We start from the raw sequence: 21,398 nt of genomic DNA on the forward strand, positions 1-21,398 counted from the left end.
TGCCCCAGAGAATGTCAGTGCATCAAAGATGAACTATATTTTATGGAGAGCATGTTAACTGATTTTTTTTTTTGTGACAGTCAACCATAAAAAAAACATTTGAGCCTTTTTTTTCCAAGCTTTTTTTTTAATTTATTTTTTTAGCAAAAATACAGAAATCATCAAATGTTTAGCTTTATAAGTGCATAAGCAAAAAGTTTCCTAAGAATTTTTAAACTAAGGGGTTTTCCAGAAAATGCTAAAGCTATCAGTAATCACCCTCAATAAATATAATCTGCATCTTCATTTATCATGATACAGTAAATAAATATTAAATATCTTGCTCATCTTGGAATTGAAAACTCACTTGAGCCTAAAATAAAATAACTATACAGTTCTTTTAGGATAATAAAAAAGTGTCAGCAGCCATTATCTCAGATGTCTACAAAGGCATCTGCGTTTCACAGTACACATCCTGTCCAGGCTCCTCCTCAAACATCACCTTGGCATCATCGGCATCCAGCTAAAATAAACAAAAAATATAGGATTTATGCATGCAACAGAGCAATTTTAATAAAGTAATGAGAGGACGCTTACACATTTCATTTCCATATCGGTGAAGAGACGTCCAGTCATGACCATTCTGAGAGGGATGGTGAGGATGAGAACGAAGGGAAGAGCAAGGGATACCGGGCTGGACTTTACGAGCCACAGGATGCCGAGGCAAACTATCTGGATGGCTGTATACAGGTGCATTCGTCCTGTGCTTACCTGTGTCAAACATACACAGATATCAGTCAAGCAAATCGGGTCCTAAATATGATCAATCAATCAATCAATCAATCAATCAAGCCTATCTGTATAGCATATTTCAACAACTAGGCGGTTCAAAGTGCTTTACATCATAAAAACACAAAAATACAAAGTCATCAACAATTGAAACATTATATTTTTCTAAGTGACATCATTTCACATCAGAATTTTGAGTAATATTTCATTTATGGTTCAAAAGCAACTCTAACCAGGTGAGTTTTTAGTCTAGATTTAAAGGAACTCAGTATTTCGGCTGTTTTACAATTGTCAGAAAGATTGTTCCAGATTTGTGACGTATAGAAGCTGAATGCTGCTTCTCCGTGTTTGGCTCTGGTTCTTGGGATGCAGAACAGACCAGAAGACCTAAGAGGACAGGAAGGTTGATACAACAGAAGCAGATCTCTAATGGGTGATAAGCCATTAGTGATTTATAAACTAACAACAGTATATTAAAGTTTTTTTTCTCAGTGTAAGGACATTAAAACTGGGTTGATGTGTTCTATCTTCCTTGTTTTAGTCAGAACTTGAGCAGCAGCGTTCTGGATCAGATGCAGTTGTCTGATTTTTTAGGCAGACCAGTGAAGACATCGTTGCAGTGACCAATGAAACTAAAGATAAACACACCGATGAGTTTCTCTAGATCTTGCCTAGACATTAATCCTCTATTCCTGGAAATGTTCTTTAGGTGATGGTAGGCTGACTTTGTATGAAAAGAAAACTATTGATAAAATCGCTACGTATATTAACCTACATATTGTATTTAGGTATCTACATGTTTTTGGATACGCTTCTTTCCTGCATTATGCTCTTCAGCTCCGGTGAAAATGAGCAGACTCTTACTCTGGTGGCGTAAGGTTCATCTGGATGGTATTTCTTCGGAATGAGGAGAAGCAGAATGCGATCCCACAGCTGGATACCATTCAGCGACGTCACGCCCATGTAGAGGAAGATCCCAAACAAAGCTGACATGGGAATCAACTTTAGGATTGGCTCCATTAGAATTGATAAACCTGGACATACGAGGATATTTTTTTTATAAAGGAATCTCGGTTTCCATAAATCAATACATGAGAAGAAGACAATAAGCAGGACCTACCAACAAGCAGAGCTACCACAATGCCGCTGATTCGCTGCTCCACTACTCTCTCTATCTTGGGTTTTGTTCCTTTGCTCATGACTGTGAGAGCGTTGGCGTGGGTTACAGTTCTGACCGTGGCAGCGCTCAGCCAAGGCACACCAAATATGGCGCTGAGTCCTCCCATCCCGACCAAAACCAGCAGGTCAAAGTGGAACCCGGAGCCTTTGGCCATCTTCCGCTCAGGTTTACTGATGATCAGACTGCTCAAAGACAGGAGGGATAAATCAAGGTAAAGAAAGGCCACACTCTCTGGTGCTAAAGATCTAGAGAGAAATTACAAAACTTTTCCACAATTTGACACTTTATAACCACAAGCGTCAAGATATTTTGTTTGGATTTTAAGTGGCAGGAAACACAAACTAGGTAGGGTTTTATTCAGCTTTTCACAGGTTTTCCTCCAGCCATCCACTGTGCGATGAAGTCTGAGAAGCTAAAATTTTTCCTCATAGCATGACGCTAATGCCTCCATGTTCTTCTGCAGTGAAGTTGCATTCAACGTAATGGTCAGTGCTAGTTTAGTAGGCCAGAGACATCTGTTGGATCTGAATCAATGATAACATCATTTTCTAGATGTCTGCTTTACCCTCTTCATTGTGGCCAATGTAAGAAGGAGTACTATTGGATTTTCTTCGGCAGTAGATTTTTTTTCACCAAATTTGTGGATTGCATGGTCAACAGATTCTCCCTGAGCTCCTGCAACGTTACCATGGTGGTTTAGAGAAAAAGGGGTTGAAGAAAAGAAAACATTTACCTCTAACTTCTAACTTCTCTGTGTTGGTCTATCACATAAAATCTCAATAAATTACCTTAAAGTTTGTGGCTGTAACAAAATGTGTCAATAGACGTATCTGTTTGGCAGGACACTGTAACTCACGTAGTGATCTGAGACTCCAGGAAGATAAGAATGAAGACAAGCACAGCAGGAACGCAGGATGCAAACATCAGCCATACGGGGAAAGGTTTGTGCTCCCCAAAGGGATTGATAATCCAGCCTCTTTTGGCCGGATTAGACACCGTCAGGCCTTTAGGAACAACCAGTTTCTGCATATAAGAAGTAAAATGTTGTCAGTTCAGCACATTAGAGGTTTACTGTCTGTCCAAGTCTGTTTTTTACACAATAAGGAAGCTTTGAAAGAAAAGGCCAACCTGAGTGTAGGTATCTTCAATGTTATAGTCTGCAACAACCATGAGGAAAATTGCAATGGGAACTCCAAAGTCGCCAATCAAGCGCCTGACCTGACAAAGAGAGGCAAAATCCAAAATAGTTGATTATTAAATCCACTTTCATACTGCAATTAATCGATTTTATTGATTTATCACCAACTTTAAAATGAAGTAGAATCGATCAAGCTACGTTTTTTTATTATGAGAATAAAGTTATGATGTTACAAGAAGAAATTTGCAGTAATACGAGAATAAAGTCAAAATAATATGGGAATAATGTCAGTATTAGCAGATTAAAGTCATAATGTTTGAAGAAATAATTAATTTTATCAGAACTCTAATACAAAAAATAAGAATTCAAATGGGGAATTATTAGCATCTTGTCATGTTCTACTTTGGTATACAATTCAAATAAACCTGATTGATTAATATTAATTTTAACACATAACATTATGAGTAGCAGGACTTTGGAATGATTAAGAAAATGTTTAATTTTGAAGAAAACAACACAAACTGAGCTGCTCACACCAGATATTGATAACCCTAAAATCATTTTTCTTTCTCCCCACCAGCGGGTCTTTTTGTGGGCTCTAGTGTTCCTTATATGACAGTAGGCTGACAGGAGAGGGGGGAAGACATGCGGCAAATGTCGCTGGGTCCGGGAATCGAGCCCGCGACGGCTGCGTCAAGGACTCAAGGCCTCCAAACGTGGGTCGCGCTACCCTCTACGCCACCACAGCACGCCCCCTAAAAGCATTTTTCTAAAAAGATATTTTTATATATTCAATATTATGATTGTATTCTCTTAATTAAACAAATGTATTTGTAGCCTGGCCCTAATACCTAATTGTACAACTCTCAGAAGAGATGATTCAAAAGAAAGCCACATTTTCTTTTTTAGGAAATAGAGTGAGATTTATTTTCTTAAAGTCGGAAATCACATCTGGCATGAAAAAAATCTAAGATCTAATTTTTAACCCATATCAAAAACTCCAAATTTTATCTAGCTGGAATTCAGTCATAAAACCCGAAAAATAACCTGCAATAATAATGTCAAAGGACTCGACCGTCGGGTGATGACTCACATTTCCAGGAAGGAAAGTCCCGTTCTTGAACTGCCGCAGGAAAAAAGCGATGAAGAAGCAGCCAAACATGAGGCACATGGAGAGCAGGGCCGTGTTCGGGTACGGCGGCTTCACGGTGTTCTCAATCACCGTCGTGTTTCCAGTTTTGTTGTCATATGTAGTGATCCACTCCACCTTTGGGTGCCAGGGATTTTCCAATGTTGCATTCACATGATCATAATTCATAATCAGTGGATGTGCCTTGAAGATCTGAGAAGAAGTTGACAGAGAGTAGACAAAGAGATGTGAGATGATTTATTTGAGGAGACAGAATATATCTTTAAGTTTTTGTTTACCCTTCCTAGCTTGGAAAAGGTTTCATAAATGAAGATGATGGAGATGAGAATGGAGAAGATTTCCTGGGTGAAGCGTGAGATGTAGCGCACTAGAAAGCTGCCCTCAAAGGCGACAATGATCACCACGATGATGACGAGCCACACCCCGACCCACACCCTCCCAACGATGTACTCGATGTCCTGGGACTTACAGAACTGAACAAAGAAAACTAGGGATGAAGTGAGCCGTGACCATGATCAAATATTGTTAAAACCCGACGGTTAAAACTCACGGCAAAGAAGGCCTCTTCAAACACCAAAAGAGGGCCGGAAAAACCGATAACCAGGATGGGCTGAGCTGCGACGAAGCAGAAGATGATACCCTGGATGCTGGTGGAGATGAGGAGCTCCGGCACACCCATCATGTTTTCTACCTTGTCAGCTAAAAAGAGAGAAATGTTTAAAAGTTCCTCAGGGATTCTGTCTGGAAAACAAAACCAGATTTCGATTTGGTTACACACCCAGCAGGCCTCCAAAGGTGATGGCAGGAGACAAAGCAGCAAAGTAGATGAAAATAATGGCGGCCAGAGCCTGGGGGTTCAGGGCATCTGTGAGGTCGCTCTTGTAGTATTGGTAGCGTCTCTTTATGTCTCGAATCATCCCGCCGAATGGCCGACCGGTGCGTGAAAGGGGATCTTCAACAGAAGCCCCACTCGCTATAGAAACTGCAGAGAAATGCTGTCAAGTTAAAACTGCTCCCAGATTTGTATGTTGGTGAACATATTGGTCTTAACTTGAGGAAATTAAGTGAATTTGAACAAGTTCTGACTTGTTTTTTAACTTCATGTGCTGGTTTTTACCTACACATGCACAGAGTACCCAAAAAAATGTACTCAAGTAAAAGAGGTAATAATTTCACATATTTTTACTCAAGTAACGTTAAAATGTAGCTGTCCAAGAAATTACTCGAGTCAGAGTAAAATAGTATGTTGGCAAAAAGTCTGACCAAGTACTGAGTAACTTTTAAAAATTACATAACCAGACGTACCAAAATATAAAGTTATGTGGTAATTATGGTATTTTAAGAAACATGATGACAGTAATTCATGTAAGTAATAAAAAATAACAAAGTTGGGCAAAAGAAAAATGTTTCCAAATCAGCTTCTTTCAATATAAAACTGAATTTTTGGTTAAAATACATTTGTTTTTCTGTCAAGTAAGAGTAGCATTACCTCATCATAAAATTACTCAAGTAAAAGTAAAAAGCACATTTAAAAAAACCAAGTTACTCAAGTAGATGTAATTGAGTAAATGTATCCAGTTACTACTCAACTCTGCACATTTAATCTGAATAGTGAGGGTATACTGGGATCAAGAGTGAGAAATTCACAGTGTATTTTTGTTTATTTATTTATAGTTAAGGACCAACTGAACGTATGGAAATGACATTTTTATGAACAACTATTTATTGATTTAAAGCTTCCTAAATGCTCCAACCTGTTCATAAAATTATAAGCAAAATTTACCATCTTTACCATCCTGGTTTATCTGGCCGTCTTGTGTTAAATATGTAGTAATTCAACCCCAGAGTGATATTTCCCCTTACACATGATGAGGGATTAACTAGTGTTAATGACCAGTGGTGCTGCTGCTTTCTGTGTGGTTTGGTACATTTATCAGCTCCACTGGTTGAAAAAAGTAAAAAAACAAAATAGAATAAAAAGACTTAAAATAAATAGCTGCTATAAGTAAGTCGAGATTGCACTCTTTGTGGCTGTTCTCTAAACATTGAATATTTTTCACATCCCTTACCAGCATACCCATTGAGTTTGGTGTCATGGTAAACAGGGATTCTCCATCTTTGTTCCAGTTTCACTTGTTTGAAACTGCTAAGTCATGGCCATAACTGTTTATATGGGCAACTTATGTTTCAGCTATTTTCTTCTGACATCTAAATCTTGTAGATTTATGGCAATCTAAGTGTATGTTAAAATATGATTCAAATATGAGTGTGAGCTCACGCTCCTGCAAAAGAAAAAACAGTTTTTTGTGGGGGTTTTTTGCAGATCTTTAATGGTGGTGGTTTTAAAAGTAACTCTCACCTCTGCGGGTTTTGGAATCCCTCCGGAGCGTCAGGTCCTGAGAATGCAGTCTGTCCTTCAGGAGTTTCTTCTGAAAGCTGATGATGGAGCTGAGCATCCCTTCATTCTTGATTTCAGTGGGTGGGATGACAATGCTGCAGTCGATAAAATCCACCAAGGCATCCGTTAGCTCCCTGGCCGTCTTCGCTTGAAAGGCCTCCTGGTTAAAAACCTTGGATGGAGAAAGTGGGAAAAAATAAAATTAATTTCTCTTACAAATAATTTGATATAAAATTTGGTATGTTGGACAAATGTCTCACTTTATCAGCCATCAGAGCGGCCATCGCTCGGCCAGTCTCATGGTAGTCCAGGTCAACCTTGCTTGGGCCAATCAGAACAAAGATGAAGCGAACGGGAACCGGGGCCTCCAGAGCTGAGTCGAGGGCCACCGCTTCCTTCAGCCGCACAAAAACAATCGTGGCTTTCTCCAGAAAGTCCAAGGCTCCTGGTCAGAAAGACACACGGTAAATGTTTTATTTGAACTTAGATAAAATAAAAATGATGGCCGTAAGAAACCAGTTCCATCACTGCAAGAAGGTAAAATAAGAATAAAAACTGGAGCTCACCTACTAGCACCATGGAGGCCTCAACATGATCACATTCATCTTTCTGACCAAGAAAAAAAAAAAAAAAACAAGAGTTAAAAATATATACTTCATCTTTAAGAAGGTTCTCATACGCAGAGGTAAGTAAAGTACCCCAAAATTGTACTCGAGTAAGAGTAGCACTACTTTAACATATTTTTAATCAAGTAAAAGTAAAAAGTAGCCATTCAAGAAATTACTCAAGTAAGAGTAAGAAAGTCTTTGGTAAAAGATCTGCTGTTTCTGTTAAAGTTTCATAAGTTTCATATAGAAAGAAACTGATTTGGAAAAAGTAATTTTTTGTCACTTATAGAAATTATTGTCATTTTTGTCCTTAAAAAGCCAAAATTTCTCCTCAATTTTATATTTTGGTCTTACCAATTATGTACTTTATAAATATTAAATGATTGATAATTTGATGAGTTTCTCAGTATTTGAGTAGACTTTTTTTTAATCAAATACTTTTTTACTCTTGAGTAATTTCTTGGTTGGCTACAATTTATTGTTACTTGGGTAAAAGTACATCGAAGTAGCGCTACTCTTACTTGAGTACAATTTTTGGATATTCTGCTCACCTCTGAATAAAAGTAAAATGTAGCCGTCCAAGCAATTACTCAAGTAAGAGTAATAAAGTAGTTGGTAAATAGTCTGTAGTACTGAATGACTGATCAAATTATCAATCATTTAATATTTAAAAATGACATCATCAGACAGACCGAAACATAAAGTTAGGTGGAAATTTTGGTATTTTAAGGACTAAAATGATGATCATTAATGTTAGTAAGAAAAAATGTAATCAGAAAAAAGAAAATTTTTCCAAATGAGTTTCTTTCTATATAAAACTGCAGGTGTGTGTCTGGGTTTGGTGAATTGTTGGTTAAAACATGTTTGTTTTTCATTCAGTGGGTAGAAAATCCAGGGATTTTACTCAAGTAAGAGTAGAAATACTTCATAATAAAACTACTCAAGTAAAAGTATGAAGTACAGCGAAGTAAAAGTACTCCTAAAAGTACATTTTTACCAACACATTACAGAATAAAATGTAATTGAGCAACTCTGCGTATATGTTGCTGTATGCCAGCGCTTCTCAATTCCAGTCCTCAGATGTACCCTTTTAGATGTACCTCTACTCCAGAGCAGCTGATTCAAATGATTGCATGACCCTCAAGTGCTGCAGAAACCTGTTAATCACCAAAATATTCAATCCAGGTGTGCAGCAGAAGGGAAACACCTAAAACATGCAGGACCGGAATTGAGAATCACTGCTTTGTGCTCTGCAGCAGTAAAACCAAAGTCATCTCATGCAAAATATTATCAGAGGTTATTCTGAAAGGCAGCCTCGTTGTTTTATCAGAAGGAAAGTTTGGTTCCAGTGGGGAACTTACTCTTTCCCTGACAGAAAACCTGTGCAGGTCCACGCCGTCAGTCAGCTTTTGGCTCTCTGGGTCAGCGGATTCACTGCAGGCAGAAACGTCACAAGCTTGAAGCTTTTTCTTCATATACTTTTCACATATACAATGCACAAAAGTTTTTGTGCATTAAATCTTCTCTTTTAAATAAAAAAAAAAATCTGAGTAAAGAGAGTTACAGATATTTTGTCGAATCAGGAAAAAACAAAAACAATTGTTAAATAAATAAATAAATCCATTCTACTTATTGGTTAAACAAGGGGCCAACAATCTTTTAAATGCAGATAGCTATGAAATAAATTCAAAGACCCCAAATAATATGAAAAATATAAATATAAATAGTTACTAAATTAAAAGTTTTATTTTGAAAGCAGTCACTGCTCAGAAACTAAAATGTTATCTTTTTGATAAAACAAATTCTCTTGTCTTTCTTTAACACTCTGATCATTTTTGTGTATTCATGACCGCTATGTAACAAAACTGCGCCCCAAAATAAAATATTAATTCAAAAATAAATAAAATTATCTTTTGAAAATGGTTTTATTATTTTGCTTCAAATTGGAGTAATGCCTAACATGACAGCGTGCCTTCTCGCCCAACATCAATGTCTGACCTCACAAATGAACAATATTCAAAAATTTCATAAGACACACTCTGAAACATCATGGTTGAAGCTGTCACAACTCCAAAAAAGGGCAAATAAGAGATCAAATCTTTTGCAATGTATTGTAAATAAAAAAAAAAAACAAAACAGAATAATAATAACAATGTTAATGTTTCTTTTTCTTAAATCTGCTTTTAAGATGTAAGGTAACTATTGTCCAGATTGGTTGCCTTGCAGGCAGATTGTTTGGTGGTCAGTGATGGGTTCCCTTAATCACAGGTTTGGGCGTTACAGCAGCAACTTTCTCTAACTAAAGCAGTTAAACCCAAACCTCCAGAGTGGAGCTTTGGTTAATTGCCTCAGCTGAAAGCCTAAATGTAGGTCACCGTGTTTGAGTCACTGCTGGGTGGCGTCTCAAAGGGTACCTGCGATTTTGAAGCAGAGAGTTCAGGACTCCTTCGCGGTCTCCAGATCTAATCTCTTTCTTGCTAACCATCTCGCCAACCATCTTCTCAGCGATGGCAGCCAAAGTTTTCTCCTCGCAGTCGAAGATTGCCACAACTTGAGAGGAGAAATATTAGTAGACATTTTAATAACACGGGGAAAATAATCTGCTTTCGCACCATTTTGGAAAAGCAGCATTCAAAATTCTATTATATTTACTGTACTTTTGAGAAAAAAATGTGTGCACTGCAAATGTTGCTAAGCTTCCGAATTTGAAGTGCACTGCAAAAATACCAGGTATTTTGGTCTAATTTTTAGTGCAAAATAAGAAAAAATTATTTCACTTATAAGATTTTTTCCACAAATCTGGAATAAACTTTCAGAAAACTGCAAAACAGCTGAAACACTGAGTTCCTTAAAGTCTAGAGTAAAAACCCAGATGATTAGAGTTGCTTTTGAAACATAATCAGTAAAACACGAATCAAAAATCTGATATGTAATAATGGCTAACTGTAATGTTTCAGTGTTGACTGTGTGTTCTGACTTGTATTTTTGTTTTTATTATATAAGTAAAGCACTTTGAAATGCCTTGCTGCTGAAACGTGCTAAACAAATAAAATGTAATTTAATAATCTGCCAGTGGAGCTAATATTTCTTCACCAATGTTAAAGATTATTCACTTTAAACAAGCTCTTATTTCTTGCTGAGAAGTTACATGTAAGTTTTATCTCATTTCAAACATATTAAGATATTTTCACTAGAAACCAGACCAAAAACACTTGGTGAGATTTTGTGTTTTTGCAGTGTATTATAAATCAATATTTAGGGATGTTTTTAGAAATGTTTGCCACTGACCGGTGTTCATGGTGCGCCGCAGCTGGATGAGGCTCTTGAAGGTGAGGTAGGAGATTTGGGAGGATGCCCACACCCCAGCGTGCGGGTCCAAGCTCTCCTCGTAGCCCGCCCATCGGCCCGTCTCCTGCCAGTAGCCCTGCTGCTCCTGCTCCTTCATCTCCGCCTTCAGCTTCACACGCCTGTGAGCGGACAGAGGCACGCAGAGGTGAGGACGTGATGGCTGCGCCGCCTACAAGCAGAGCCTGAGCATGTAGTTTGCAGCTGAGGTTTCTGTGACCACTTCATGTACGTGGTCCGTGGGTCAGATAAATGACGAACAAGACAGTGGCTTGTTTGTAATAAGTAGAGAGCGCAACCAGAAAGATCTCCTTCATCGTAGCCTGATATTGTAGCAAACTCTGGTTAAAACAAGAGAATTATTGGAAAACTCACTCTGATTTTTCGTCATACTGTTAAAACATGAAGGTAGTTCTTCTGTAATTACTCAGCTGATTCTTTTTCCTGTATTTTTTGTTGTTGTTTTAGGTTTTATTAACTAATTTTGGGGGGGTTGGATGGCAGGAGAAGCATCAGTAACATTTAAATTACTGAACTTTTGGTCGAGTTTTAGTGCAAATATCTTAGTATACTTGAAATAAGACTAAATTAATTTACAATTAATGTTTCAGCAAGATAAAGTAGCTTGTTTTAAGTAAATAAAAAGTTATTCATTATTTCGCCAATAGTACTTTTCCATCAGTATTTAGCAGTTATTGAGTGAAAACAAGCTAATATATATTGCTGTAAAGTTACTTGTAAGTTAACTTTGTTTTATTTCAAGTATACTGCGATATTTGGATCGAAACTAGATCAAAACTACATGGAAAGATTTTGTGTTTTTGCAGTGTGCCGTACATTTTTGTGCAGCCTTCTTTACTCTGAAACACCAAATTCAAATCCGGTTCAAATGTCCTCAGTTGTTCTCCCCACAGTGAAATTGAAACTGAAGAGGATTAGAATCACTGGGGGAAAATAACATCTGAATCCTTAGAAAAAAGTTGGAATTATGAGATTTTTTTAAGTATTGCTACCCTGAGAAGGCATCTGTGGTTTGTTAATTAAGTTAAATGAATGAAGAATGAAGCATGGGAATGGCAGCATAATGCTGGGGGGATGCTTTTCTTTAACAGCGATGTGGCGACAGGTCAGAAGTTGTGATAAAAAGCCTCATGCGCCACCATGTCTGGGTTTATTACACAAAATCCCAACCAAATACAACCAAGTTTGTGATAAAACAATGGAAACACTCAATGGGGCATGAATACTATTGCAATGCCAATATGCTTGATAGAGGCCAACTAAACTTTCTGCCGTGGTTCAGTTGACTTCTTTTCAAGCACGTCAGATTACCGCGACCTGGATCACTGGAAGACTTCAGAGACCACAAGATCAGATAAAAATCACCTTCATGCCTTACTGCAAGATCCAAACACACAAGATATTAAGGGTGTTGTTTTCCCCCACAGCGGCAACAGGTACAACACCACGTTAGGTAAGTCATCTCCTACAAACTGGACATGGATCAAGAGGAATTGGGAAGGTGACGCTTTGTGTCTAAAGTAAACATGATGGCTATCCTGTTTCAGGAGGAAACTGGCTGCGGGGTCTTGCTTCGTCGCTGGTTTCTGTCAGCGGCGTGAACGACGGATCACCCTGCACACCTTCCACCGACTTGTTTGCACTGTCAATACGTCTTGAGTGGTTTGGTATGCGCCGTGTACCTGGCAGTCTCTCACTGGGATTTTCGTTGGAGGTCGTCTTCCTTTCTGCTGAAAGAAACAATATTGAGCAAAATGGAGAAAATTTTAAAAAATGAACATATGAATGTAGTCGAGAGGGAGTTTATCCAGAGTGTAGCGGTTGACCTCTAATCCCCAAAGGCGGGTAAAGGACCCAAAACTTACACTCAAGTAAGAACGGCACCACTTCATCATATTTTTACTCAAGTAAAAGCAGAGTTATATCTACTCAATTCCATTTACTTGAGTAACTTGTTGGATATAAGGTACTTTAGGAGTCTTTTTACGACATTGTACTTTTGAGTAATTTTATTCTAAAGTATTTCTACTGTTACTTGTGTAAAATTTCTGGATTTTTACCCAGTGAATGAATGAATAAACACGTTTTAACCTAAACTTCACCAGACACAGACACACATCTCCAGTTTTTGTTCAAATTTCAGAATTTTTTATGGAAAGAAACTACTTTGGAAAATTGTCTTTCACCTGATTTTGTTATTTTTCTGTTACTTATATAAACTGTTGTCATTTTCATCCTTAAAATACCAATATTTCCACTTGACTTTATATTTTGTTCCATCTGATTATGTAATTTATAAATATTAAATGATTAATAATTTGATCAGTTACTCAGTACATGAGTACGCTTTTTACCAAATATTTTTTCACTTTTAATTGAGTAAAAATATATGGAAGCCCATTTCCGCCATGAAAAAAAAAAAGACCAACAGGAAGTCATAATTTCGAGATTCAAAGTCATAATTTCGACTTTGACTTTGAAAGTCGAAATTATGACTTTGAATCTCGAAATTATGACTTCCTGTTGGTCGAAATGGGAAAATATGATGCAGTAGTGTTACATTGTTTTGTACATTGAGTATCCAAAAAATGACCCAAGAGTAAAAAAGTATTTGGTAAAAAGGACTGAGAAAATGATCGAATTATCAAATACTTTAGATTTAAAAATTACATAATCAGATGGACCAAAATATACAATTAAGTGGTAATTTTGGTATTTTAAGGATGAAAATGACAATAACTCCTATTACTCAAAAATCACAAAATCTGTTAAAAATGTAGTTTCTTTCGATAACAAAAACTGCGGCTGTGTGTCTGTGTCTGGTGGATTTTTGGCTAAAACATTTTATTTTGTCTTTCAGTGGGTAGAAAATCCAGAAATTTCACTACAACTTAAAGTGGACATAATAAACCTATGGTAATTATAATAAAATTACTGAAGTAAAAGTAACTAGAACAGCATCGTGAAAATACTCATAAAAGTTTTTTTTCAAAAAGTTACTCAAGTAAATGTAGTTAAGTAAATGCAACTGGAGAAGGCAAGTTTTAAGGTTTGCTCTGGGATGTTCAGAGTTGGGTAGCAACTATTAAAAACATTTTATAACAATCAAAAAATTGAACACATTTTGTTCGTTTGTGCCTTTTTTCCATTGCAGTTGGATCAAATCTCTGTTGTGTTTACATAGTTTCTATTTTATCTGAGATCAAACCTGACGTTTTATGTGACAACAAAAAGATTTATTTCCAAAACACGGCTGTTCAAAGAGCAGTTGATTCAGTAGATTAAACTGGGATGATGCTGCTCAGCCGGGAGTCTGGGTTGTGCACCAGGCAACGCTGCACATTGAGGACGTTTTTCATGATCTCTTACTCTCTAAAGACCAATAGGGTTCATATTGCTGACAGCATCCTGCAACTTTTATTTGTTTCTTTGGTTTAACAAAGCTGAAACAAATTTCTAAGGGCCTAATTTGATGAATCAGGTGTGTTGAAGTAGAGACACATCTAAAAGTTGCAAGACATTTTCCTGAGAGGATTGCAGTTTGAGACTTGTGCTTTATTTGACATCATGGATCATTATTGTTTGAGCTGCCATGTGTAATCAGTCTGGTTTAGGTGCTATAGGTAAAGTTTAAAGCTGGAATAAGTTCAAGGTTGGACACAATTTAAGAGAAGTCAATGCAAGCCCCTAATGTGGTTACATGTGTGGACTTATTTACGATGCCTACTTTGGACTTTTACTGGAATAAACACTTAACTTTTGAAGACTAGTAGTAAAACCACATCTTGTTCCTACTGCTGCAAACCCCAACTTTTAGAGTTACTTTTAGAGTTGCTAAGTCCATAAATAGTTGGACTGTGTTAAGAAAGAAGAGCTTGTGATTTTGTTTGTTTATATATGATGATGGAGTCCGTTATTCGTTTACTACTTGTAAACATGGGGACCAAATTGACTTTGGTTTTAGATTCAGGGTTAAACTGTGAATTAGTTAGGTTGACGTTAAGTTTCAGATAAAAGATTTTAAATGACTTAACATTAAATATTTGGCCGGCGAGGACATACAAATCTAATCTTGAATAATATGCATATATATCGATAGTAAATATGCATTTTAATCTGTGTTTGTTTTGTTTTTCCAGTACAGATTGAAATTATTCTCAAAAAGACTAAATTGGGGACACATTTCTATTCATAAACTAAAGGAGTGAACTTGAAATTAGTGTTCAGGGCTCAACTTTTTAGCTTCCAGCCAAAATAACAGGGAGGTTCAACTAATTATGTAAATAAAATATTAATTAAATGTTGAATAACAGGGGAATAAAAAAGCCTTAATGTCTAATTTATTGCTCATATCTAATGTTTTATGTTGGATAGTTTATTTAATGATAAAATGTTAACAAGCCCATACAAATAAAAAGTACAACAGAAACTAAATTAAATAGAAAAGAACACAATATTTTTAAAAAATGCATAATGGGTAGATTCTATTCTGTAGCAAGAATAGTTTCTATACTACTGTATTCTATAGAATATAATATAATATAATATAATATAATATAATATAATATAATATAATATAATAGAATAGAATAGACATTTCCTTTCTTTTGGATTTGAGCATCAACAAATTGCACAATAGTCTCCAAATATTTACTTGTATTTTTCATTTCTATTTGTCGCCACAATATTTCAGTAAACAGTAAAAGTAACAGCTGTTACAACCATCATGTTTTCTGAAAAATTACATTTTTTTTTTTTTTTTTTAAAACAACAAATTTTGAAGAAATTGGTATTTCTTCATAAATAGAAGAAATACCAATTTCTTCACTGAACTGTGGAAAGCACCCAACGCAACAATGACTCTCAGAAAATAACACGAAGCGCACATTTTCCAGGAAGTGTTCTGCTCCCATATTTTTCGCCCTGCAAAGTTTCAGCTTTACTTGCATTCAAAACTTCATCATAAAAAAAAGAAAAGTGACGCCTACCTTCTGCGGGCAAAGTGCTGCCATGTAAGAGTCCAGGATGGCAAAGAAATGTGACTTTATAAACACTCCCTCTTCCAAAGCCTCTCTCTCTGCATATGTAAATGCATGTTATATTATGATGGGTGGGACTAAAACATGCATGCACAGAGACAGAAGTGAATATGGAGACTTTAAATCTTTGGGACATCCTTCTACAGCGCAATGTGTTCTGCACTAACCCATAATATTGACGGTGCATACACTGACTTGGCATGCAAGCAAACCAGCCACACTGTGTCATTATACAGCCAGCATCTTATCAAATTTTTGTTCGTGTTTATTTGACAACAAAGTCTTTGATTACGCTGCCAGGTTTGCCCTCTAACCTTTGCCGTCTTCTTTTTCTCTAAACTGTTCAACTCTGTGCTTTAACTTGATGTCTACTTTGGGATGTGCGCTTACAAAATATAACAAAGTCAGGAAGATGGGCCTATAAAACTGAACTAAATGATATTGGAACAATGTTTCACTTAAGGACCATCTAACTTTAAATTACCCCACAACGACACACACATAAAATATTAATCTCGTACCTCACTTATTGTCATGAACCATTCATTTTGAGTTATTTACATATTGTGAAAAGTTTGGTTTGTAAGCTTTCCAATTATGTCAAATACATGGAAATTAAAAAAAGGATGTTTTTTTTACTACCAACTGTTGTGTCCATTAATAACATTTAAGCCTATTTGACATTTAGAAGCACAATTAAAGAAAAATAGACTTGAGTTGCTTTGGCAGAAACAACTAAATGTAAAAAAATCTACACCCATGTATTTATCTTTTGTATTTAATTCATTTAATTTTAAATAAATAAAAATAACAATAGCTGTTGAGGTGCGAGCAGAGCATCTTATGCAAGCAAAATCGCAAAAGACAAAGAATAGTTCTCACTGAAACTTGAGTCCTTCCGTTCACGGCAGAGAACTGTTCAAAAGAACTGAATCTCTCGTGAACAACACATCAATATTCTCACTTGGTTTCCTCCGGTCATATAAGTAATTCCTGGAGAGGTTTTGTCTCCACCGGTATCTTCAGCTTTTCTTTTGAGTAACCCGGTTTTATCCATTATTATTTTTAACCACAATCATTGGGATGCTAACTGTAGCGTCGCTCTTTGACCTCACGTCACGGAAAAATGAACGGTCGTTTATATGCAGTACCACAAGGGGGCGCCCGCGGACCATCAGTGATCCGTTCACTACAGTTTTGAGAAAGATTACTAATCCAACACAAAGTAGTAAAGGAAACGTGAAGTCAAAGAAAATTGATATTTCAAACACTTTTTGAAATTAAAAATTAAAAATTTAGATATTTTTTTTTGTTTTGCATTAATGTAATCTGTATCTGATCTTTGCAGAAAATAATCCAACACAGGTCGGATTATTTTCAAATCTGATACATATATAACCGGATCAAATATAATGATCCAATCATCGGATATATAATATCCGGATCATATACAAATATATGATGCGGATACATCGTATCTGATTGTCGCATTCATCAGGTCAGATGAATGCGACAATGAAGGATGCATTCATCTGACCTGATTGTCACTGATACTCGACAAACAACACTATTCTGCGCCCTTATGCGCGCAAGCAAGAAGAAAAACAACAACCATGGCGGATGATAACGAGGATTAAGCTGTTAATATGCTGACCCTGGTCGGACAACAAACTTCAAAATCGTAAACTATGCTCCACCCTCAGCATCCACATTAACCTCGCAAACACTGAGCACTACTTTTTATGGCGGATGTCAAAACTGAGCATGGCTCTCTGATGTTATTGCGCCCTCTACTGCGCACGCGGGACACTTTCAGGTCGTTTGCAGTTCACACTGGAGATCGCATTTAGACATAGGTAGCCTATAAAGGTATATTTTATCAGAATTGGGTCACCACAGCTCTGCACATCCAAAGACAGAAATAGTCCTTTTTTTTCTTCTTTTCTGCAGAAATACTCCAGGATCAGATTGGATGCTGCAGCATTTCAATTGTTTCCCCAAATTTTTGACTAGCGATTAGACCGTGCAACACATAAATATAAATATTTCACATACAACTCTGATTTAAAGAGTTGCATTGTAGCTCTTGTATCTGTGAATTTTTCTCCATTTATCTGTAGATCTTCACTGTTCAGCTCAGCTCTGCCTGAAAAGCATCTTCTTGTTTTGCAGCAGGAGTGATTTGTTCATGATTTTTGCTTTAAAACATGCATAACCTAACGTAAAACAGGAAACTCAATGTTGTTTTTTCTCTCCTACATGATTTTTGGAAAAGTTTGAACTTTTTCATCGCCATGATTCCAAAAAGACTCAGTTGTCCTGTCAACAGAAATATTCTGTATGAACTAAGAATCTCATTTATAGTAATACCTTATGAATAATTTTTATTTTTTGCTGGTAAATAAAAGTTAAGAGTTAAAATTAAAAACTAATGTAAAAGCAAATAAACGTTAACTCAAATTTCCAAGTGTGGAGTCAGTATTTTATCAACATCCATTCATTTATTTCAACATAATTACAAAAAAAAAAAACATAAAATTTACATTTTTACTTCCTAACAATATCGCTTTATCTTAAATACTCATATTTACTGGTTATTTTTTATACAAGCATAGCTTTAGAGAAAAAATAAAGAGATAAAGCATAGATGTGCATTCTTTTATCTAACGTAAATTTTAAAATTGGCATTTTATCTGTTTCTGTTTATTTATTATCATTTACATCTGTGTCCGGTGCAGACGATACAGAGCAATCAGAACAAGAACCAACCGTCTCAGAGACAGTTTTTACCCTACAGCAATAACAAAACTAAATGCAATCAAAAACAACCATTAATCATCATGAATGGGCGTGCTGTGGTGGCGTAGCGGATGGTGCGACCCACATTTGGAGGCCGTCGCGGGTTCGATTCCCGGACCCGCTGATATGTGTCGCATGTCTTCCCCCCTCTCTCTCCACCTTTTCCTGTCAGCCTACTGTCATATAAGGGACACGAGAGCCACAAAAGACCCCCTGGAGGGGCAAAAAAAAATCACGAATGATGTGTGTGAGAATGTGGCTATTCTTATTTATCAGTTTTTTTATCAGTTATTTGTTATGTATCTCTTATATTGTGTGTAAACTGTGAGACAGTTATTTTTAAGCATATGCACTGACTGATGGCACTTTTTAAATTTCGTTGTTCTTGTGACAATGACAATAAAGATTTATCTATCTATTTGAAATAAACTCAAATAAAAATTACTGTAATGCTCCACTTGTGAAAGTAAATCTGTTGGTTCTCACCTCGACAGTCAGAAATCAATTCCGATTATATATTTTGATCTTTTTGTTAGTCAAATAGTTTTCAGTCACCTGTGAAACACAATGCCGTTGCCCTTGGCAATGGAGCATGATCTCATTACGCTTGTTTATTTTTGTTGCGTTTTTCCTCTCTGTGCCTGAGGTGTTGCCCTCTTTGGTCTTTTACAAACTATTTTTGTGATTTTCTATGTTTAATTCTTGATTGACTCTCTTGCAGTAATTTATAATAACCATTTCCTTCTACTGTAAACAGAGACACGTGTGCTGCCTGTGGCGCTTTGTGTGCTCCTCCAAAGTGCCAAGCGACAGGTCAGGGGCCACTGTGTCCCAAATCCTGCCCTGCATCTCCTGTTGAATCACAGGAAATTACTTGTAGCACATAGCAGCAGGTCATCCACCCCTGCAAACCATCAACAAATATTAAATCTAGACAGGAGACATTGTTTCACTGTGGCTTTTTTTTTTTACAGTGTTTGCATAAAAACTGATTGAATAAACTGTTTTCAAAGAATTATTACAGTCTTATCTATTGGACAATTTACCCGAAATGTACAAATTATTGTTTTCAGAAGTTGTGTTCTGTAAAGTAGTATTTTAAGAACTGGACTTTTCTTGACCCGTTATTAGTCAGAAATGTTTTTTTAAAAACACGCAACAGTCAATCTCAGATTATATTTTGAGGTTACTGCAGATTCTTCTGTAAGCAGATCATCATTTCACAGTAAATGATGGTTAAAATTTCATCCAAACTGCAGGATCTCCTGAAGCTCTGTGCTTTTAGATTTAACAACGCAGCAAAAACACTTTTTACCAGGTAATTTTGGTCTAGTTTCTACTGCACTTGAAATAAGACAAAATTAACTTTTGTTGTGATTTTGTGTTTTTGCAGTGAAAAGCATTTATATCACTCATCTGCTGCTTTGGGTTGGAATCGAAAGTCTAACGCCGGATTAGCTACTTTCACACCTCAGAGAGGAATATTTCTGTATCAAATTTAAACTTGCTGTTTTTTCTTAAAAGTTGATTCTTGGCGCTCTACATTTTTTGGGTTTATTCTGTGAAAACGTTGCATCTCCTTCCTCTGGGGGGGGTGATGCTGCCGTTACGAGGGCAATAAAAGTTGCTATTTCACGATTTAGCAAACAGCTGAGCTTTATTTAACAGAAACTTTATTTTATTTCAAGAAGACAGAAAGCCATGAGCCAGTTATTTTAAAACAAAATGCTTTGTTCACATTGCCACTGTTATTGCAGATTACATGTTATCAGACCTCATTTCCACTCCACCCGCTTTTCATGGTTTTATTAGGAATATTTTTTTAACTAAAACTATTTTATCTGTTAATTGGTCTAATGAGTGAAACAGAATTGATTTTAATGTCCTTCTTTTGGCTCAGAAATGCCTAAATGGTCTCTCTGTATCATTTTCACCTTTTTTAAACTTACTTTCTATCACACGCACACACACGCACACACACACACACACAAATCATAAATCAGATTACCATAGTAATCTGATTGTTTTTTTTTTATATCTGTATATCAAATCAAACTTTATTTGTATAGCACATTTCAGCAGCAAGGCATTTCAAAGTGCTTTACATCAAATCAAACACAAAAACACAAAGTGATGCAACACAGAATCAACAATAAAAACACAACATCAAGTCAGATTCCGTCAATAAATTTGTAATTGATTACGTTTCAAATACAACTCTAAACAAGTGGGTTTTCAGTTGAGATTTAAAGGAAGTCAGTGTTTCAGCTGTTTTACAGTTTTCTGGAAGTTTGTTCCAGATTTTTGGTGCTAAATGCTGCTTCTCCTCGTTTGGTTCTGGTTCTGGGGACGCAGAGCAGAACCAGAACCAGAACCTGAGAGTTCTGGAAGGTTGATACAACAGAAGCAGATCTTTAATGTATTGTGGTGCTAAACCATTCAGTGATTTATAAACTAACAAAAGTATTTTAAAGTCTATTCTTTATTTTAAAGTCTATTCTTTAAGCGACAGTGGAGAGACTTTAAAACTGGTGTTATGTGCTCTATCTTCCTGGTTTTAGTGAGAACGCCAGCAGCAGCATTCTGGATCAGCTGCAGCTGATAAATATATGTTTTGCTAAAGCTTACACTTTAAACTTGGTGTGTGTTAGACACTTCAAGGCGCAGATTTATGGAACAGACTACCAGTATATCTCAGAGTCAGTAAAAACTAAAGCGCTGGTTCAAAGTAAACCATTTATGTAACCATTAATGCCTTCCACTGCTTATTGAGGAGGGGTTTTGTGTCCGGTATTTATTTTGTCACCTCCTGAAGATTCATCAAAAATGAAAAGTTCCTTTTGGTAAAAATTGACTTAGGTCATTATTTTAGTAAGACGATGGCATTGTTTCTGTCTGTTTTCTATTAATTTCTTGTGTAAATGCTTTCTTTTGCTGTTTTTTTATTTTATT

At 36.4% G+C, this 21,398-nt stretch overlaps 1 protein-coding gene across 2 annotated transcripts; it reads right to left on the reverse strand.

The window, feature by feature from the left end:
• Nucleotides 1–106: 106 nt before the first annotated feature.
• slc4a1b (solute carrier family 4 member 1b (Diego blood group)) lies at nt 107–15,808 on the reverse strand. 2 transcript variants are annotated; one of them, XM_044102683.1, is made up of 18 exons: nt 15,597–15,808; nt 12,291–12,335; nt 10,531–10,709; nt 9,657–9,792; nt 8,604–8,676; nt 7,201–7,243; nt 6,895–7,079; nt 6,596–6,806; nt 5,015–5,218; nt 4,787–4,935; nt 4,515–4,709; nt 4,180–4,428; nt 3,077–3,166; nt 2,805–2,971; nt 1,889–2,130; nt 1,633–1,802; nt 577–750; nt 107–502 (listed from the first exon to the last, which is right to left on the reverse strand). In XM_044102683.1, the coding sequence occupies exons 3-18, from the start codon at nt 10,685–10,687 to the stop codon at nt 422–424; spliced, it is 2,526 nt and encodes an 841-aa protein (XP_043958618.1). In that variant the 5' UTR covers nt 10,688–10,709; nt 12,291–12,335; nt 15,597–15,808; the 3' UTR covers nt 107–421. The 2 variants fall into 2 exon arrangements, with proteins under 2 accessions (XP_043958618.1, XP_043958617.1); XM_044102682.1 differs by having other exon boundaries at nt 12,291–12,338; nt 15,597–15,675.
• Nucleotides 15,809–21,398: the final 5,590 nt, after the last annotated feature.

This window comes from Gambusia affinis, linkage group LG20, assembly GCF_019740435.1.
Source record: "Gambusia affinis linkage group LG20, SWU_Gaff_1.0, whole genome shotgun sequence".
In the NCBI taxonomy this organism is placed as follows: Eukaryota; Metazoa; Chordata; class Actinopteri; order Cyprinodontiformes; family Poeciliidae; genus Gambusia; species Gambusia affinis.